A 20,123-nucleotide genomic window follows, 5' to 3' on the forward strand; every position below is an offset into this window, starting at 1 on the left:
TTGGGTATTATGCAATCGTTATTATATTATTATTTGTTAGTACCAACGATATTTCAGCATCCTGCATCCCATAGATGGCGCCATTGTGCAGCCAATCGTTTCTGAAAGGGGAAATGGCGGCTGGGGTGGGAGGAGACGTCTTGTGTTTTCGGCAGCATCAAAACGTGTCGTCTGGGAGATTCTGGAGGGCTTGGTATTGCCTGGAGGGGAAGTGTTGAGCAGTAGGCCATAAGGGAGAGGAAAGTTCAGCTCTGACAAGCTGCGATGAGGTCAGGCCTTGGCAGCTTTTAGTGCATCAGGGCCTACAGCAGAGTTTGCCAGGGCTGTGGAAAAGCAGGCTTTGTGTCTGTGGGCAAGCTAGGCCCTGAATATTGCCCCATGCAGTCTCATTCATCTGAATGGAGCTGGGGAGGTGTGGCATCTAAATGGACAACTCAATGCAACAATGCACATCAAAGCCCGGCCCAAGTTTGGATAATGGGGGGGAAAGGGGGTGGTTGGGCAGATGGGAGGATTTTAGAGATGCAAGTTGCTGATGTATTAATGGGTCAAGTCCTGAGGCCCATACTCAGTTTTTATTCAGGGAAAAATCCATTGCAGTTAATGCACTTTATAAACATTAGTCAATTCAGCCTTAGAGCATCCCTGAAAGTTCCTAGATTTAAAGGCTTGAAGGGACCGTTAGACTATCTAGGCTGAGAGCTTGTCTACGCTTACAATGCTTTAGCAGCACAGCTGCACCACTGTAATGCTTCAGTGTAGACAGGACAGAGTTTGCCCACAGGAGGAATTCTCCCATCGGAGCAGGCAATCCACCTCCCTGAGAGGCGGTAGCTAGGTTGACGGAAGAATTCGTCCATTGGCCTAGCTTTGTCTACACAGGGACTTAGGTTGGCTTAACTACACCCCTCAGGGGGTGGATTTTTCACACCCCAAGCGATGTAGTTATGCCGACCTAATTTTCCAGTGTAGACCAGGCCTGAGTTAATTGGTATGACCAGTACACCCAATTTACAGGTGGATAAACTGAGAACCAGAGAGGCTAAGTGACTCCTCAGAAGTCATAGAGCCAGTTAGCGGCAGAGTCAGGAGCAGGGCTGGTTCTAAGGGTGGGCAAGCAGGGCAGTTGGCCTGGGTGCCAGCTTCTGGGGGGAGGGCGGGCGGTGAACAGCTATACCACTTGTCTTTTTTTGCTCCCCTCTAACTGGCCAGCTGCATTTTGTTTTTGTTTTTCTCTGCTACTGCAAGGGGTGGGAGAGTAGGGGTGCCAAAAAAGTTTTCACCTTGGCCGGCCAAACAGCTGGGGCCGCTCCTGGCCAGAAGTGAGCCCCGGAGTCCTGACACTGTGTTCCTGGCTCCAAACATGAGCTCGCATTGCCTCCCCAAAATAGCCCTCAACGACCTGCTATCATTAACGCTATAATAAAGTGTGTAACTTGCCACGGCAAGTTCAAAATGTAATAAGGACCTTCAGGGCCAGATTTTCAGCCAGCCTCCTAAGGATAAGGGCAGAAGAATCTGTCACATGTCCATTTAGCACGGAGGTCTTGCAGGTGCAGCTGGAGAGTCTGTGGAAGATATTCAGAGGGGGTAGCCGTGTTAGTCTGTTTCAGCAAAAACAACGAGGAGTCTTGTGGCACCTATGCTCTAATAAATTTGTTAGTCTTTAAGGCGCCACAAGACTCCTCATTGTTTTTGTGGAAGATATGCTGACCTAGCTTGTTAGGCATGTATATAGGTTATTTATTTATATATATATATATATATATAGGTATATAGGTTATATAGGATCTAACTAGCTATGCCTTCTGCAGTCATGTGCTACTGCAGCTGTGTTTATCTCCTGCTGTATGTTTGCTGTATGCTTGTGAATTTCCCTTTATTTTCTCTAATAATCCCTCCTTTTTTTTGTTTTTAAAGGCAATACCATTGGCGAGGGGCCTTGGGGAGAAGCAACATGAACTCAGAGGAGGCTGCTCTGAAAAGAGGTAGATCTGAGCACTTGATCCAGGGTGAAGGACCACTTCCTCCTTAAATAAAAGGAAGCTGCTGGGCTCCGTGCAGGAAGCACTGGGTGAAATTCTATGCCTTTTGCTATGCAGGAGGTTGGACTAGATGATCTTGATGGTTCCTTTGGGTTTTTTGAGTCTGTGAACCAGTCTGCAGGGGATGAAACAAAACGGCACTGACATAGGCCAGCATGGGTGTGGGGTAAATCTAAAAATGTAGGGGTCATGAGATTTGGTGGCACTGAATAATTAAAAGGCTTAATTACAGCCTCACATGGAATGTCGGGCCAATTTCTGCTCTCCGTGACACCACTGCACAGATGGAGTAATTCCACTGGTATCAGTCAGCCAATTCTGGATTTACCCCAGTGAAAACGAGCGCAGGATGTGGTCATAGAATCATAGAATATAAGGTTTGGAAAGGGCCTCAGGAGGTCATCTAGTCCAACCCCCTGCTCAAAGCAGGCCTAATCCCCAACTAAATTATCCCAGCCATGGCTTTGTCAAGCCTGACCTTAAAAACTTCTAAGGAAGGAGATTCCACCACCTCCCTAGGTAACGCATTCCGGTGTTTCACCATCCTCCTAGTGAAAAAGTTTTTCCTAATATCCAACCTAAACCTCCCACACTGCAACTTGAGACCATTACTCCTTGTTCTGTCATCTGCTACCACTGAGAACAGTCTAGATCCATCCTCTTTGGAACCCCCTTTCAGGTAGTTGAAAGCAGCTATCAAATCCCCCCTCATTCTTCTCTTCCGCAGACTAAACAATCCCAGTTCCCTCAGCCTCTCCTCATAAGTCATGTGTTCCAGCCCCCTAATCATTTTTGTTGCTCTCCGCTGGACGTTTTCCAGTTTTTCCACATCCTTCTTGTAGTGTGGGGCCCAAAACTGGACACAGTACTCCAGATGAGGCCTCACCAATGTCGAATAGAGGGGGACAATCACGTCCCTTGATCTGCTGGCAATGCCCCTACTTATACATCCCAAAATGCCATTGGCCTTCTTGGCAACAAGGGCACACTGTTGACTCATATCCAGCTTCTCGTCCACTGTAACCCCTAGGTCCTTTTCCGCAGAACTGCTGCCTAGCCATTCGGTCCCTAGTCTGTAGCGGTGCATGGGATTCTTCTGTCCTAAGTGCAGGACTCTGCACTTGTCCTTGTTGAACCTCATCAGGTTTCTTTTGGCCCAGTCCTTTAATTTGTCTAGGGCCCTCTGTATCCTATCCCTACCCTCCAGCGTATCTACCTCTCCTCCCAGTTTAGTGTCATCTGCAAACTTGCTGAGAGTGCAATCCACACCATCCTCCAGATCATTTATGAAGATATTGAACAAAACCGGCCCCAGGACCGACCCTTGGGGCACTCCACTTGATACCGGCTGCCAACTAGACATGGAGCCATTTATCACTACCCGTTGAGCCTGACAATCTAGCCAGCTTTCTACCCACCTTATAGTGCATTCATCCAGCCCATACTTCTTTAACTTGCTGGCAAGAATACTGTGGGAGACTGTGTCAAAAGCTTTGCTAAAGTCAAGGAATAACATGTCCACTGCTTTCCCCTCATCTACAGAGCCAGTTATCTCGTCATAGAAGGAAATTAGATTAGTCAGGCATGACTTGCCCTTGGTGAATCCATGCTGACTGTTTCTGATCATTTCCTCTCCTCTAAGTGCTTCAGAATTGATTCCTTGAGGACTTGCTCCATGATTTTTCCAGGAACTGAGGTGAGGCTGACTGGCCTATAGTTCCCAGGATCCTCCTCCTTCCCTTTTTTAAAGATGGGCACTACATTAGCCTTTTTCTAGTCACCCGGGACTTCCCCAGATCGCCATGAGTTTTCAAAGATAATGGCCAATGGCTCTGCAATCACATCTGCCAACTCCTTTAGCACTCTCAGATGCAGCGCATCCGGCCCCATGGACTTGTGCTCGGTCAGCTTTTCTAAATAGTCCCGAACCACTTCTTTCTCCACAGAGGGCTGGTCACCTCCTCCCCATGCTGTGCTGCCCAGTGCAGGAGTCTGGGAGCTGACCTTGTTCGTGAAGACAGAGGCAAAAAAAGCATTGAGTACATTAGCTTTTTCCACATCCTCTGTCACTAGGTTGCCTCCCTCATTCAGTAAGGGGCCCACACTTTCCCTGACTTTCTTCTTGTTGCTAACATACCTGAAGAAACCCTTCTTGTTACTCTTAACATCTCTTGCTAGCTGTAACTCCAGGTGTGATTTGGTCTTCCTGATTTCACTCCTGCATGCCTGAGCAATATTTTTATACTCTTCCCTGGTCATTTGTCCAATCTTCCACTTCTTGTAAGCTTCTTTTTTGTTTTTAAGATCAGCAAGGATTTCACTGTTAAGCCAAGCTGGTCACCTGCCATATTTACTATTCTTTCTACACATCGGGATGGTTTGTCCCTGTAACCTCAATAAGGATTCTTTAAAATACAGCCAGCTCTCCTGGACTCCTTTCCCCCTCATGTTATTCTCCCAGGGGATCCTACCCATCTGTTCCCTGAGGGAGTCAAAGTCTGCTTTTCTGAAGTCCAGGGTCCGTATTCTGCTGCTCTCCTTTCTTCCCTGTGTCCCCTGTGTCGACGTCACATCATATCACATTTTCAATCTTGCACAGGAGAACTTATGTGGCAGCAGCTGTGCAGGTTGCAAATGGTGTTTGACTGGGAGTTCCCCAGGGATAGTAATTCGTGGATGTGTGAGGTTGGCCTTGGATCTGGCAGTCGGTGTCATATCTGCTTTGCGTGGAAGTGAGAAAGAACGGACCGTAGATGTCAGGTGGGTTGAGCATACGCTTTGGGAGGAACACTAGAATTAACTTGGAGAAGTTATTTACTGCACTGTGTGTCACTTATTGGAGACAGATAAGGCTCAGCCCTGTAAGATGCAAACTGAGCATCCTCAGTTCCTATTGACTTCATTAGCAGATGAGGGTGCAACGAAACCTCTCATCGACAGGGTTTGAACCCAGAACCTTATGCATCAAAACGCAGATCTCTACCTTTGGAGACAAAATGTAGCTCTGTTAGCTGGCAGCAACATCAGGCTGTTCTCCTCAATGGTGGGTCACCCCCTAGAGTGAGCTACAACACCTAATTATGTTACCAGGGCACTCAGCACTTCACAGGAAGTGGTGCAGACTGAGAAAACAGCTAGGTGGCTGAGATTTGGCCACTTACGTGATGAAGCATAAGGCTGTCTGTAAACAACGTGGCCTGAACACACGAGTCCAGTGACAATGTCGTCACTATGCAGTGCCATGTTGAATCGGCAAGATCGGCATTCTGGTTTAGTCTTCAAAACTAAAGAGACACTGTCAAGATGCAAAAGACATTTTTGCCTGCATCTCTAATACAGTACAGGGTGATAAAAGGGAAGAGTTTGTTTAGCCATTTATTCTGTTTTATGGTATGAACGTCACTCCACTTAGGCAATGAGGATACACTAGTTGGTTTCACTTTCTAGGTTTCAGAGTAACAGCCGTGTTAGTCTGTATTCGCAAAAAGAAAAGGAGGACTTGTGGCACCTTAGAGACTAACCAATTTATTTGAGCATAAGCTTTCGTGAGCTACAGCTCACTTCAGCGAATGCATACTGTGGAAACTGCAGAAGACATTATATACACAGAGACCATGAAACAATACCTCCTCCCACCCCACTCTCCTGCTGGTAATGGCCCAACTTGATTATTATACACATTGTAAGGAGAGTGATCACTTTAGATAAGCTATTACCAGCAGGAGAGTGGGGTGGGAGGAGGTATTGTTTCATGGTCTCTGTGTATATAATGTCTTCTGCAGTTTCCACAGTATGCATCCGATGAAGTGAGCTGTAGCTCACGAAAGCTTATGCTCAAATAAATTGGTTAGTCTCTAAGGTGCCACAAGTACTCCTTTTCTTTTTACTTTCTAGCTCTTCTGCCTCAGCACCAATGCGGCCACGTTTGAGTTTCCATCCCTGCAGGGAAGCATTTACCAGCCCCATGTTTTCACTGAAATTTTTTTGAATTAATTAAAAGATTTCTATTTCCGTTAGGTTTTATCAAATGTTTTTGGGTTCAGACCCTGAATTTTAGACCTCCAGTCGACAGTCTTCCTTTAAAAGAAAATTAAAGGGGGACTGATTAATAGTACATGATCTGCCAGCATTCTTGGCTGTGTTGGGGAGTGGATTTTTTTCCCAGCCTTTTTGTGGGGAGAAATAGGGGGGAAAAAAAGAACTGGCTGTGATGTGGGGGGTGACAGTGAGCACAGTGCTGCTATGTGGCTTTGCATTTAAATATCTCACACTGCACAGATGTCAGCTGGGTTCCTGCACTGGGAGTGCATCTCTTTCAGGTTTCAAGGCCCCCCTCAAAAAAGGAAAAAGCATATGCTTGTTCCAAGGCTTAACGTTTCCATCTTATTTGGTGTCCTACCGAGTTGTGGGTTCTGTTTCTCCTTTTTGAACAGACAGTTGGGTATCAGCCAATGACTAGGATGACTGGATGATTGCACACATTTGGAAGTTCTCCTTGCAAACATACGTTCTTTGTTGCACCAACATGTAATATATGTATGTGCGTTAGTGTGTATATAGATACACACATATGTACGTATATACAGACACAGGAGTAGGATAGGAGGAGCAGGAGAAGCTTGTATATTTAGTTGCCAAGCCACTTCCCATTATAAAAATTCTTTTGTCCGTTTGAAATTGATTTATATATAAATGGCTTGATTTTTCTGCGCCTTAGAATATCTACATCTCCCATTAACTTCAGTGAGGTTACAGGCACTCAGCACCTCTGAAAATCAGGCCTATATAAAATGTAGCTCTGTGTAGCTCAAAAGCTTGTCTCTCTCACCAACAGAAGTTGGTCCAATAAAAATTCCCTCACCTTCCTTGTCTCTCTAGACTGAAATTCTGTCTTGTATGAAGGCTTATGGTGTCTGTCGGTTGCAGCAGCTAGAGGGCGACGTGATCATGTGTCTTAGACTGCCTACGCAGGTCTGACGTTCCATCCAGTAGAGGGCAGTGTTGCATGCACACATTGTGGGAGGATGGACAGACACAAAGATGTGACACACAGAGGGATAGAAACATATAATGTGTCTAGTCCACATTGGGGCCCACGTGGCAGCTGCAGAATGTGTGACCATGTGCACGTGGGGATAACTGCATGTACAAATGGGAATTTGTAGGGGCAGCTAACTATCTGCACACCTCTGAGTACTTTGCAGGTGCAACTTCTGTCTGTCATCTAGGTTGTCATCTGGCCCCCATAGTACCTCAGCTCCTCACAAACAATGAATTTATTCTTGCAACACCCCTAGGAAGTAAAGAAGAATTATCACCCCCATTTTGAAGATGGGAAACTGAGAGACAGAGAAATTAAGTCCAAAGTTGCACAGTGAGTCTGTGGCGAAGCCAGGAATTGAACCAAGATCCTCGTCCAATGATTTCACCACATGAACACACTTCTTCATATATTTTTGGTAGAAACAGCTCAGCTGAAAACTTGACCCAGTGGTGCTGAGTTTTAGAAACAGCTTCTTGTTTTGCATCTGGAATTTTATTCCATTATCTAATAGCAGGTGCAACTGACGTCAACCTCATGTCTAGCCACTGCTTAATTTGTGCCAGGGCTGAGCCCTGGCACCTCTAGGCTTGGCAATTCATAGGCTTGGCACCTCTGGGCTTGCTGCATCAGAATGTAAAAAAATTGCTTGAGCCCTGGCACCTTTTTCGTCCTGCTTTGAGCAGGGGGTTGGACTATATGACCTCCTGAGGTCTCTTCCAACCCTGATCTTCCATGGTTCTGTGATAACTTAAGCACTGTGTCAAGCTACCTGACTTGTGCCCTACAGGTTTGAAGTGGGAGGCTGGGCTGAGGGTCCCTTTTAAAATCTGCCCTGTAAGGTGTAAGGAGGAAAACCCACAAAGCTAGTACCTGAGAGTGGAATCGATCAAAGGTCATGATGGGTCCGAAGAAAAAAAACGGGAGGTAGAAATTGTATTTCAGCAGGTCAATGATGGAGTAAATCCCTTCCTTCCTCTCGGAGTTCTCCAGCGCAAAGCTCATGCAGCGCATGATGGTAAAGCCGCTTCCTCCATAAAACAGAACATCTTGAAGATCAAAAGTTCTTGTTACAAATCCATTCTAAATCAAAAAGAATAGTTACTACGTCATTCGGCTGAAAAGGTTGTCTTCTGTGCAACTGGCCGCAGTGGGCATCTCCTACTACCTAGTCTTGCTTCAGATATGTTTTTCTATGAATGGTGCCTTATTTTCTGAGAGCCTAGCTGCATAGATTTTTAAGACCAGAAAAGCACAATTATGATTATCTAGTCTAACCTCCTGCGTAACATGAGCCCTTGAACCTCACACACTAATTTCTGCCTCAAGCCCATAATTTCCATTGGAGCTATAGCGTATCTTTTGAAGAGACACCCAGTCTTGATGGAAAGACTTGAAGGGATGGAGAACCCATCACCTCCCTAGGTAAGTCGTTCCAGTGGTCAGTTACCTTCACTATTGAAAAAACTGCCCCTTATTTCTAGCTTGAATGGTCTGGCTCTTACAACCAGAAGGATCGCAAAATCTTTACGCTGAAATTCACCATTATGCAGGAGTCTAGTACAGGCCAATGGTGAACATAAGAACTCAATATAGCACTGAAGCAGTGTGTAGCTTTTGTGCTGACCTTTGGGACAGGTGTGAATGTCACTCTTATAGAATATCACACATAAGGATGACTTCACACAGCGCTGACCTACAGCCACCTCTGGGGTGGAATGTGACCAGTCTATACAGATGGCCTGAATGGAAAATTGCAGCTGCAAAATTGCAAAGGGGCATTTAGATTGATAAAGTAATTACCAGCGGTGGGACTGGAAACTCAGACTATCACCTTTACGACTGCAAAATGTGCTACGGGAAATGGCTTGGCGTGCAGAAGCGCTGAGAACCCAGAGCTCCTATTTTCTCTAACGGGAATTGCAGGTGCTCAGCACCTCTGAAAATCAAGCCCTGATGGACCATGGGTAGGCAGGACTTTGGTTTTAAGCCTTATAATACCCCTGTAAGGCAGAGAAGTATTACTGGTCCTGAGTCAGCAAGCTCATTAAGGAATACGCCTACCAGTAATTTAGTAATAATATCCAGCTCCTCCATAGAGCATTTCAGCCATAGATCCTGAAGCACTTTACTAATGCGTTCAATACCATTTTAAAAGATGGAGAAACTGAGGCTCAGGGAGGGGAAATGATGCACTCAGAGTCACCCAGCTAACTCGATGCAGAGCCTGAGTCCCCGTCCGGAACCCTATGCACCAAGCCTGCGCTGGGGCTGTCATTACTTCAGTGGGACTGCTCAGGTGCTTAAGTACATTGCTAAATTGAAACAATTACAATCTCTGGGGATGCTGAGGCACAGACAGGCTAAGTGACCTGCCTGAGGCCCCTAGTACATCAGTGGCAGGGCCAGGAATAGAATCCAGGCGTCCTGATTCCTGCTGTAACCACTAGAGGCTAGCATGCTCCATACCTGTGGCTCTTCCTCAAATGTTTTAGTCTGACCCAAGCTATCAAATCACAGGCCCAAATACGCTGGTGTTTGGCCAGGGCACGACCCCGGCACTGGGAACAAAACAGAGCTGCGCGCTGGAAAGAAACCGGCTATACGCGTACCTGCCATGTGCTGAAAGGCTCCAGCCTGAAAGAGGCCAGGCTGCAAAGCCCGGCCACAAAGCATAGCCACCTCTTCTTAGCCAGCGCGACAGTGTAGAGCACCACACAGTGAGAGAGGACAATCATCAGGTAGGCGCGTCCCATGGCGCCCAGCACGGCCAACATCCCGTAGAGCATGTACACCACAGATCTGTGCTGTGAGAAAAGAGAACGTGCTTCAGGCCTCTCCTCGGGGAGTCTAACACCCAGCACCCACGGTCAACAGAACCCTGCCGCCCACTGCACCGTGGGGGTGCCAGACGGATACCAGGGGGGAGCAGGAACAGTTTTATCTTCACTAGAGCAGATCAGTGTATGTGTTGTTGTTTTTTTTCCTACATTCAGCCAAGACGGGGGAGTTTTCTGCCCCTCTCCTTGTTCGCGTTAGTCCTCTTAGAACCACGTCACCCTGGGAGCTCGTGTTCAGCTGATTATCCAGCAGGACCCCCATGTTCTTTTCAGTTTTGCACCATCTGGGGCTTTTTCCTGGCATGAGACATCATTCCTAGATAGGGGCTATCTTCGCCGCACTGACAACAGTGACACTCACACTGACTTCAGTGGGGCCAGGATTTCAACCCATAAGTTTCTCTTTCAGATACTTATCTGCCTCCTCTCACCCCGGCCCCTCACAATCTTTAATGTCTTTAATCCCCACAGGTTTCAGGGTAGCAGCCGTGTTAGTCTGTATCCGCAAAAAGAAAAGGAGGACTTGTGGCACCTTAGAGACTAACCAATTTATTTGAGCAGAAGCTTTCGTGAGCTACAGCTCACTTCATCGGATGCTGTAGCTCACGAGGATGCTGTAGCTCACAAAAGCTTCTGCTCAAATAAATTGGTTAGTCTCTAGGGTGCCACAAGTCCTCCTTTTCTTTTATCCCCACAGTACCCCAGTGAGGTGGGGAAGTGCTGTTATCCCCACTTCCCAGGTGGGGAACGGAGCCACAGAGACACGAAAGCCCAGGTTGTAAAGGTATTTAGACACCTAACCTGTGTTGCAATCAATGGGAGCTAGGCACCAAAACACCTTTAAAAATTTGGCCCTAACTGACTTGCCCAAGGTCTCCTGAGTCGCAGGCTAGTACGCTAACCCCTGGACTGTCCCTGCTCTCTGAGCTGCAATAACTGAGCCAGGAGATCTCAGATTTGTGGATTTTTTGTGGCACTTTTTTGAAAAGGAAAACAATTTTAATGAAACATTTCCTCACTCCACCCCACAAGCAGCTGTAGTAAGTAATGAGCAATGATCCTGCTTTTATGCATCTGCCCTGATTAAATGAATGACGGACAAAGAGGTAGAAAACCATCCCCAAAAAGTATGATTGGAAAAAAGCAACTTTGTCTGCAAGGACGAGAACCAAAAAGTCCTTCAGCATCTCTCTCAGTCACAGCCACTCATGGCCTGATCACCCACAGCAATTGTTAGTTAGTTTTATTATGGTAGTGCCTAAGTGACAGACAGTCCCTGCCCTGAAAGGCTTTTAATGGGACACACTTGGAAGGCCATTCATTGGGTGAGCCCCCTCTCCCATCAAATTCTCAGTATACACAGATGATTTTTATGATATTGTTCAAAGGTCCAAGTATTTAGCTTCCACCAGACTCTCGTGACTGTGGATTCCTTTTGGCCCAGCTGTATTCTTTTGTCTTAGGCCTGGTCTAAACTAGAAAATTAGGTTGGTGTAACTACATCACTGATGGGGTGTGAAAAATCCACACCCCTGAGCGGCGTCATTTAAGCCGACCTAATTCCCTGTGCAGACAGTGCTAGGTTGACAGAAGAATTCTTCCGTCGACTTAGCTATTTTCTCTCCGGAGAACCCCTCCCGTCAGCGTAGGTAGTGTCTACACGGAAGCGCTAATGCATCGCAGCTGTCGCGTTTCGAGGGTAGACAAGCCCTGAGCCCCACAAGGGCGGGTCAGATCATGAGGCATTTGCAGCCCCCCTAGGTCCAAGGAATATGCCCTGTGAACAGTGTTGATTGGAATCTTAAATGACGCCATCACCAGCTGAGCAAGGAAAGGGATCTGCGTTTGCCCCGCGGGGATACCATGCGCGCCCCTGGTGCTTTTAAATCCGTGTCTGGGCAGTGGCCCTTGCTCACCTGAGGAGCCACCATGGAGCAGATCTTGGCAAACAGGATGTGCCCCGAAAGGGCAAAGATGATGATGTTCCTGAATGAGGTGAACCACATCGCCCATTCAAAGTCAGCTGCGTCCTGCCGGAACAGAGCCACGTCAGCACGGACAAGCCACGGAAGGGCTACTGCAATCGCTCCAAGGCCCCCTAATCTCTGACTTCCTGCTTAGTAACCCTCCTCCCCGCAAGACTTCAGCTCCCACAAATGTCCTTCTCTGTCAGAGAGCACGAATACAGCCTGCTCCTTCTCGGTGCTGGAGGCCCTCTGCTTCCATTGACTTCAACAGGAGTCGAGGGTGCTTGGCACCTCAGGGGATCACGCCCACAGTTCAAGTTATTTTCGTGACCTTTCTACTGTCTGTGGATTTCAAAGCAGGTTAGCTTAGCTCTATCAATCCTGTACGGGCTCTGCTGGGATCACTTGTGTCTATAGGTGCACGTAAACGCCGTGCATGCTTTCAGTGTTGCGTAACTAATACATTCCTCAGTGAGTGAACATTTAATGGACGACACGGTCGTTTCGACATGCAGCAGAAAGGTTCACGCGGACTGTGCAAAGAGACCTGAGCGGCGGAAAAGTCAGGGCTCTTTTTTGTAGCTGGCAGCCTTGGTGGTGGTACTTTAAGCAACCAACGCCTTAGCGTGCCCGCTGTTGGGTTGCTTACCATTTTCCTGCCGAAGTAATGCCAGCCCGGCTTTATGCCCTGCCGAAAGGCTTTTCTGTTCATATTATCTGCAAAAGAACAGGTGTTACCCGGGGAGAAACCACTCCAGGGCGTTGCTGAATCAGGGCCTGAATCTTCCCCGTGATTGGTCAGCACAGGGGACGAGCATCGGGGTAAGCAGGGGAGGGGTTTTCCCTGGCTTACTTGCCTCCTTCTGGTAGATGGGAGGAGAAAGAGCAACAGAGAGGAGATAAGGCCCTTGAGGTTTTCAGAAGTGACCGGGGGTGGGGATTTACCGCATGGCTTCTGTGGAAATGAACGGGAGTGGTGTAGCTACAGCTCTTCTTCCCCTCTGAAAAATCCCACTCAACCCAAGGAGCCATCTCCTCCATCACTCCAGCTCTTCCGAGTCACCCCCTGTGCACTTAGGGCGGGGTACTTCTGGGGGCTCCCAGACAGGTTCTCTGTTACCCCTACAGCCAGCCCATAAGGGTCCAATCCTGGGAGGTGCTGAGCACCTCTGACTCCCTTGGGATTTGGGCGTGGATCCACTCTTCAGAAACCTGCAGGCCTGATCCAAAGCCCACTGAAGTCAATAGGAAGAGCTTCATTGATTTCAATGGGCTTAGGGGGCAGGTTCTCCGTCGGTTGATTGGATTGCTCTTTGGTCCATTGGTGCAGTATTAGTCTCAGTCACAGCTATGCCCAGTTAACTGTGTGGATTTAGGGTTTAGCTGAAGCCCGCCAATGTGCTTCAGACTCAAGCCAGACGGATCGTCCCTAAGAGGTTTGTTTGCACTGCTAAAGGTACCAGAGGAAAGGAGCAAAGACCAAAGAGCCTTCAACCAGGGATTTCTCCAACATCCTGCCCCTGCCCTGTTTGAGGAACCATCATGAGATGATACACTGTAGATAGGAAGAATTGGGAGCTTTCATAGGGGGAGGGGGATCTAGCTGTCAGCGGTGCCGTTGTCTGGTGTTACATAAAAAGATGGGTTGCATTACTGATTATCAGAGCCCTTGAAGATAATGTATCGGCCTGTCTAGGACATTGACATAGGGGCTTTGCCACTGCTTTGCTCCTGACGTTGCCATTCACACCTGTGCCCAGTGAGTGTGGAACAGTTCCACTCGGATTGGGCAGCATTTCACACCTACTTTGCTCAGATGTACGTGACTCCCAAGGTCATTCTCAGCAGAGAATCAAGTCCAAGAGCTTTATACTTATGATCATAAGAAAGCATATTCCAAATGCGTGGAAATTGGCTTCTTCTGAATTCTGGGTTGTAAGAATACCGGGTTGGAATACACCTACCACTTACATACCCACACCTGGCGAGCTTTGATTAGGGAAATTACCTCTAGATGCGTCAAAGATCCCATTCCCACTGTACACCACAGCACATGTCAAGATCAGAGCGTAGAACCCCAGCTCGTAACTCGGTAACACTGCTTTAATACCCATGTTGGTGGGTTACCACCCCAACAGCCAAGGGTCTCCAGATCTGGCAGAGAAAAAAAGGAAAGGAAAAGTTTGGTGTCTAGAGCTACTCACACCCACACGGTGTGTGGGATCTCATTACATGTGAATGACTTGAAACTGGAGGATTGGATCCATTTTGTCGTCTTTTGTCTGCAGTGTTCTACCAGGTGACGGGCTCCTTTACCTACCACCCCTGGGCTGGCTTATCCTTCTACTATCCTTTCTGAACAAGAAGGGGAATTTCCTCAGCCCTGTGATTCCAGCCTGCCTTTATTTTTCGAACATAGGAGCTGCTAGACTCAACACAAGAATGGTCCATCTAATTTCACGCTGTCTCCAGCAGACCACGTGACCAGAGAAATCAGAGGGGCTATTTGGTCATGTGTTCGCTCTTTCTGACAGAGCAGCGTTGCTCTTTACAGCGCTCGGGCCAGTCTGGTTTTAAATATCCCAGGGGATGGGAGTCACCTCATTGTCCAATATGATATCACGTCTCTATTGCTCCTCACCACTGCAAAATCCCCTTCCAGTCAATCACTGCCGATGCCGCCCCTTCGCCTTCTGCTGGGAGCTCGGACGGTCAGTGGCACATTGTATTCGGCGCCTTAGTGTTGCAGAGCACTTGGCTATTATCCCTTTTTCCCAAAATGGGGCTAATCGGCTTAGGCCAGCTTCCTCATCTGGGGATGGCCAGGCAGTGAGCCACTGCGCTTTTGGTGCAGTTTCTGATCTGCCTTTATTGGACCAAAGAGAGGTTCCAGCTTTTAAAAATTCAGTAAAATTAAAAAAAAAAAAAATAACCCGCCAAAGGCAAAAACTTCACAAGTCAGATATTAAATCAGGGGACGCCAGAGTTGTTTTTTATCGCTGCTCACGCATGCAGTCCCCTTCCTGATCCCCTTTAAAGTTCACTCTGCTAATGTTACTGAGTACACAGGATTAACTGCTCCCCTGCCAATCTGTATTTTCCGCATCTCCCTGCAAGATAGCCCAGAGTGGCTTCCATCTAAGCACATCTCCCTGGCTGAGCCGTGAGCCTTTTGGCTCACCTGCCTATGGCTCATCAGGGTCTGGCCCACATGCTCAGGGATCAACTGCTTATCATATTTGGGGTCGGGAAGGAATTTTTCCTGGGTCAATTTGACAGAGACTCGGGGGCTTTTCTCTTTCCCCTGCAGCAGGGGGCACGGGTCACTTGCTGGTTTGAACTAGAGTAAATGGTGGATTCTCTGTAACTTGAAGTCTCTGTATCATGCTTTGAGGATTTCAGTAACTCAGCCAGAGGCCAGGGGTTTGTTACAGGAGTGGGTGGGTGAGATTCTGAGGCCTGCGTTGTGCAGGAGGTCAGACTAGATGATCATGATGGTCCATTCTGGCCTTAAAGTCTGTGAGACTCGGCTGCTGTAATGGAGGTGGTTGAGTCACTGAATGAGTGACTCTGCTAACTGGGTAAGTCCCCTCCAGGGGAGAAATTCACCAGCTACTACTGCTAATGGGCACGTCTACACAGCCCATGGTTCCCAGCCCGGGCTAACAGGCTTGGGCTAGCCGGGGGGCGCGCTAAGAAGAGACAGCGCTTTGAAGTTGCAGTTCGGCCAGAACCAAGCTCAGAGTCCCATTGTCGTAGGCCCTGTGAGCAAGAGACAGTCCCTGGCCCACAGAGCTTACAATAGCGGGAGACCAGCCAGCCAAAGGAAGAGGAAGGAAGTACCCTGTGACAGATGGGCAACTGAGGCACAGAGAGAGGAAGTAACTTGCCCAAGATCACCGAACGCCGTCCTGCCTCTCGGACAGCTTTGACTGAACAAGCAATGCTGCCCGTAGCTACTCCCTCAGCGGTGTCTGGACAAATGATGCATGGAAGGCGATCAGGTTATCAGACAAGCAAATCCACTCAGAGCAGTTACCAGCTGGTCACTAAATCTCTCCAAGCCGTTGGAAACCACATTGCAATCATACCCCCTCCCCCACGAGATCCTGCCCTCGCAGCCCTTCAAGCAAGGTGCTGGGTAGATCGGCCATGGGGAGGGGGGCTGTTTAGATACGAATGTTCCAGTCTCTGATCCCAGAATAGGGAGTGGGGAACACAACATACAGGAGTCCCACTTGAGGGCTGCAAGGTCTTGATGGCTCTGGAAGCTCTAAGTCCAGCCCTGAAAAAATCTGACCCTGTTGAACATGACAAGATACACATAAAAAATCTAATACCCTTCCCTAGACTAAATTGCTTAACAATGCAGAGGACACTACCAGGGACCTGCTGCAGATGACACATTGTCATTGGTAACCCTACGTTGCCTGTATATTGACAAGGATACCAAGGACATTACCTGTTACACACCGTTCATTGCCACTGATGCTGCCGGTGACACACACTACACACTACACTGCCAAGGATGCAATAGCTTCTCGTCCATGAGTGTGTATGCCAGCTACGTCCCGTATCTAGCATCCAACATGCGGTGTGGATATCAGCTATGCACTGTTATCCGCTACACCCAGGACACGCGGGAGTGTCTTGCCATGGGACTTACTAACACCGAACCAGTCAATGAATTTCGGGAGCGGGCAGGCTGTGTGCGTACATCGCATTGTACCCAGTAGTTCGCGCACTCCCTCGGAGCTGGGCGACTCAAGTTTGGAGCCCCAGTCTAGAGCAGAGACAGGAGCCTGACTCTCCTACATGCCAGAGGCGTGCCCTAGCCCTCAGGCAAGAGGACTGCCTTCTCTTTCTCACCCGCTCTAGGCATAGTGAATGAGAAGCCCCAGCAGGAGAGATGGAGAAAGGCTTTCCCCCCCGGAATCCCCGAGGGCCCAGTGGTTTGGGCAGTCAGCTGGGAGCTTTGGGTTCCAGTCCCGGCTCCGAATCAGGCAGAGCAGGATTGGAAAACAGGGCGACTGCTTCCCAACTGAGTGCCCTACCCACCAGGCTATGGGCTATCGCAGGGCTCTCTACCACGGGAGACAGGACCAATCTGGCTTAGGCTCAGGAGGGTTTACAGCTGAGAAGCCCAAGCGGAGCAAGGTGTCTCCCTCCAACCCAGAGCTAGAAGCCTTAGCTACCCTGGAGGAGCAGTGCTTAGGCTTCACCCATTCCCTGGGCATTTCCCGCTGGCTTGCTTCAGCAGCACCCTGCTCAGCTCGCTGGCATCTGTGCTGCCCAGTCTGTGCCCCCCAACAATGCCTGGGGAGCCCGGATGCCCAGCGTGGGGCTGTGAATTCCAGGGGGCGCCTGGAAGCTGGCTGCTGTGGCAGTGAGCGCTGGGACGCCTGCGTCCCCCCGTGGGGAGAGCCCCTGCCCTCTCCATGCCCCTCTGCCCACCGGTTAAATGGGGCCAATGGCATTTTCCTGCCTCCCCACGGGGCTGTGAGGAGGAATGAAAGCCTGTGAGATGCTCCGTGTGTGCAGCCGGAGGCACCCAGTGGCAACGATAGGGTGGCCTGGTGCCCGGTTTCCGACCGGCGTGTCCGGTTCAAAAGGGGACCTGACAATGTCCGGTCAGATCTACTGACAGGACACCCGAAGTCCGGTTACTGTGAGCAGGGGAGGCGCCAGGTCATCACCTGCTCCAGCCCCTACTCAGCCGGGGCTGCCTCCTACCTTCACTGCGCGGCTCCAGCTCCCAGGCCTGACGCCACAGGCAAGTCCCTCCGGACCCGGGCAGGAGGGTTGGGGGTGGGAGAGGAAAAGCAGTGAACTACGGGGGGTAGGGGGCAGAGGAGTGGAAGGGGGCGGGGCCTCAGGAGAATAGGCAGGGCAGGGGCGGGGCCTCAGGGGGGAGAGGCGGGGCCAGGGAGGTTCCAGCACTCCTGCTGAGTGTCCGGTTTTTAAATATTACCAAGTTGGCAATCCTGGGCAATGAACGGGGGATAGCGGGGTGCAGAGGGTCATCTCCGTCATAGGCCGGACAGGAAAGAGGAGTCAAAGAACCTGCAGAGAAGTGATGCTGACGGGAGACGATGCAAAATTGGTGCAGTTTGGGCTGGGGTGCCAGGGAGCCAGCCTGACGCTGCTGGAAGACTGGGATCCGTCCCCAGCACCTCCTTCCCAGAGCAATGGGAGGCCGCCTACACTCACTCCTAGGCTCTGCTCCTGGGACAGGAGCCACTGGCTTTGGGGGTGCCTCGTGGCACTCAGTGGGTTTCTGCAGAGCGCCACTGAGCTGGGTGCGGGGGGGTGACCCATGCTGACAGTCTCCAAACAATTGCCATGAAGAGAGGCTGGGAATCAGGGGTCTGGCTGGGGGAAGGGGGCATTCAGCTGGAATACCAGGCTGGGCTTCCTGGCAGCGAGGTGGAACAGTCTCCCAAGGGATGGGCACGTTCATAACCAGACGAAAGTACTGGGGAATACAGCGGAGGGCACAGTCCTGGGCCTGCAGGAGGATTCAGCGCCCTAACACGGCAGCTGTTTTCCAGTGCTAGTTGCCCTGCAGCAAGGCCCTTGCAGTTTTGTCCCTTATGAACGAGCAGGACAGGATCCGGGCCCAATTCTGTCCCCCGGGGTCCCCTGCTGCCTTCAGGGTGCTGCCGGGGAGAATGCAATGAGGTTGCATGGGTATAAACCAGGGCGGACTTTGGCCCCGGCTGCAGTGATCACAATGAACTGAATAGTGCTGCTTGGTTATTGGGAACCATGCGGAACCCACTGCTAGCTGGAGATGGCGTTTTGGCAGCTGGACGGCCCCCCGCAATCACTGAGTGTTGCTGCAGGGGCCTGGATCATTACAATGGGGTCCTGCGCCTTTTCTCTTATGAGACTGGGTCAGCACTTACATTGCACTTGTCAGCCACACGTCTCAACATGCCCTGCAAAGAAGGTCAGCACCACTATCCCACTTTGCATATAGGGAAACTAGGGCACAGTGAGGGGAAGTGACTTGCCCAAGAGCACCCAGCAGCAGAGCCGGGAGTAGGACCTGGATCCCTTGAGTCCCAATCTGGCACGCTAGCCACTAGGCCCCATTGTGTGTCTTCCAGCCTGCAGTGCAAGACCACTTCTTATGGTCTAAGTGCCTTGCTTGGCACTATCTAAGTTTTAACCCACTTGGAGGGTGTGCTTGGTGTTTTGTTCCTCCTTGTGGACATCTCTTTAATCAGGCCCCCCACTCAGCACGACTGTGCCACTTACAGGGTGTTTTTCAAGGGCATTCCAGGTATTGATCCCAGCAGGGCCGGGCGGGAGAAGGTTAATGGAGCAAAGTTACGTAAACGGGAATGCAATGCCCCCGAAGCTGGTCTGAGGCCGAGGTGGAAAAAAGCCTCCGTCTGCAGAACACAGAGCCCTTTCCAAATTTAGCTCAGCGATTGCCCTCTCTGCAGCTGCAGTCCTCTGTGACAGCACCGGGTGCCTGTCCCTGGCTGCAGTGGGGCTCAGCTCCCGCTTTGCAGGTATGTGAGTGCACAAAGCCATGCACAGGTAGCTAAGCGTGCCCACTTCCCTGTCTCCCTGCTCCGCTCTACACCTGGGAGGCGCGCGGACGTGCTAGCAGATGTGCACTTCGCACGCTATGGCCACGGCTTACGGTTGCGTTACCGGCACTTCTACACTGTGGCTGAATCTTGTTGCAAGCGGTCGCTCTTACACACAGCGCTTGCGCCATGTCCAGTGAAAGCAACCCGTCCTCACGTCCCATCCACTGCAGCTGCAGTTAACAGTCTCCTCCGGCCACAGACACAGAAAGACAGTCAGCTCCACCACGGTGCCAGGGACGGGTTGCAATCACAATGCAAGAAGGGGTGAGCTCGCCCCATGCAAATAAGTCGTTTAACAATGACCTGATTCACTTGCCTCCTTTTTTGACATGCATTTCCCTGCAACTGACCTTGACAAGCAGTTGGCACAATGCAGCACCGCCTTGGATCTCAGAAGAGAGGCAAAGCAGGGGGATGGACGATTCCTTTGGAAATCCAGATCCCAATACTGTCAGTTGGGTGGGAAGGAAGAAATAGCAAGTTGTCCTTCCACTACGGCATCTGTCTGTCCGTCCGGTGGCTCTTTGCTTTTTTTGGCTGCCAGTCCCCCCCTGGGGTGGATCTCTGGAGTGAGTTGAGCTGGGAGTTGAGTGCGGAAGGCTGGAGATAGTTTTATTTTAGAT

At 49.8% G+C, this 20,123-nt stretch overlaps 1 protein-coding gene across 1 annotated transcript in view; it reads right to left on the bottom strand.

Moving 5' to 3' along the window:
• The window catches only part of HHATL (hedgehog acyltransferase like), a 36,952-nt gene extending 17,026 nt beyond the window's left edge, over window positions 1–19,926 (bottom strand). Inside the window, exons 1-6 of the mRNA XM_084618933.1 lie at window positions 19,851–19,926; window positions 13,902–14,047; window positions 12,543–12,610; window positions 11,843–11,956; window positions 9,699–9,893; window positions 7,960–8,169 (exon numbers count right to left, since the gene is read on the bottom strand). Of these exons, the coding sequence (XP_084475059.1) occupies window positions 7,960–8,169; window positions 9,699–9,893; window positions 11,843–11,956; window positions 12,543–12,610; window positions 13,902–14,007 (693 nt within the window). The 5' untranslated portion in view covers window positions 14,008–14,047; window positions 19,851–19,926. The remainder of the gene's footprint in view (window positions 1–7,959; window positions 8,170–9,698; window positions 9,894–11,842; window positions 11,957–12,542; window positions 12,611–13,901; window positions 14,048–19,850) is intronic.
• Window positions 19,927–20,123: the final 197 nt, after the last annotated feature.

This window comes from Lepidochelys olivacea, assembly GCF_965140295.1.
Source record: "Lepidochelys olivacea isolate rLepOli2 genome assembly, chromosome: 2".
NCBI classification, from domain to species: Eukaryota; Metazoa; Chordata; order Testudines; family Cheloniidae; genus Lepidochelys; species Lepidochelys olivacea.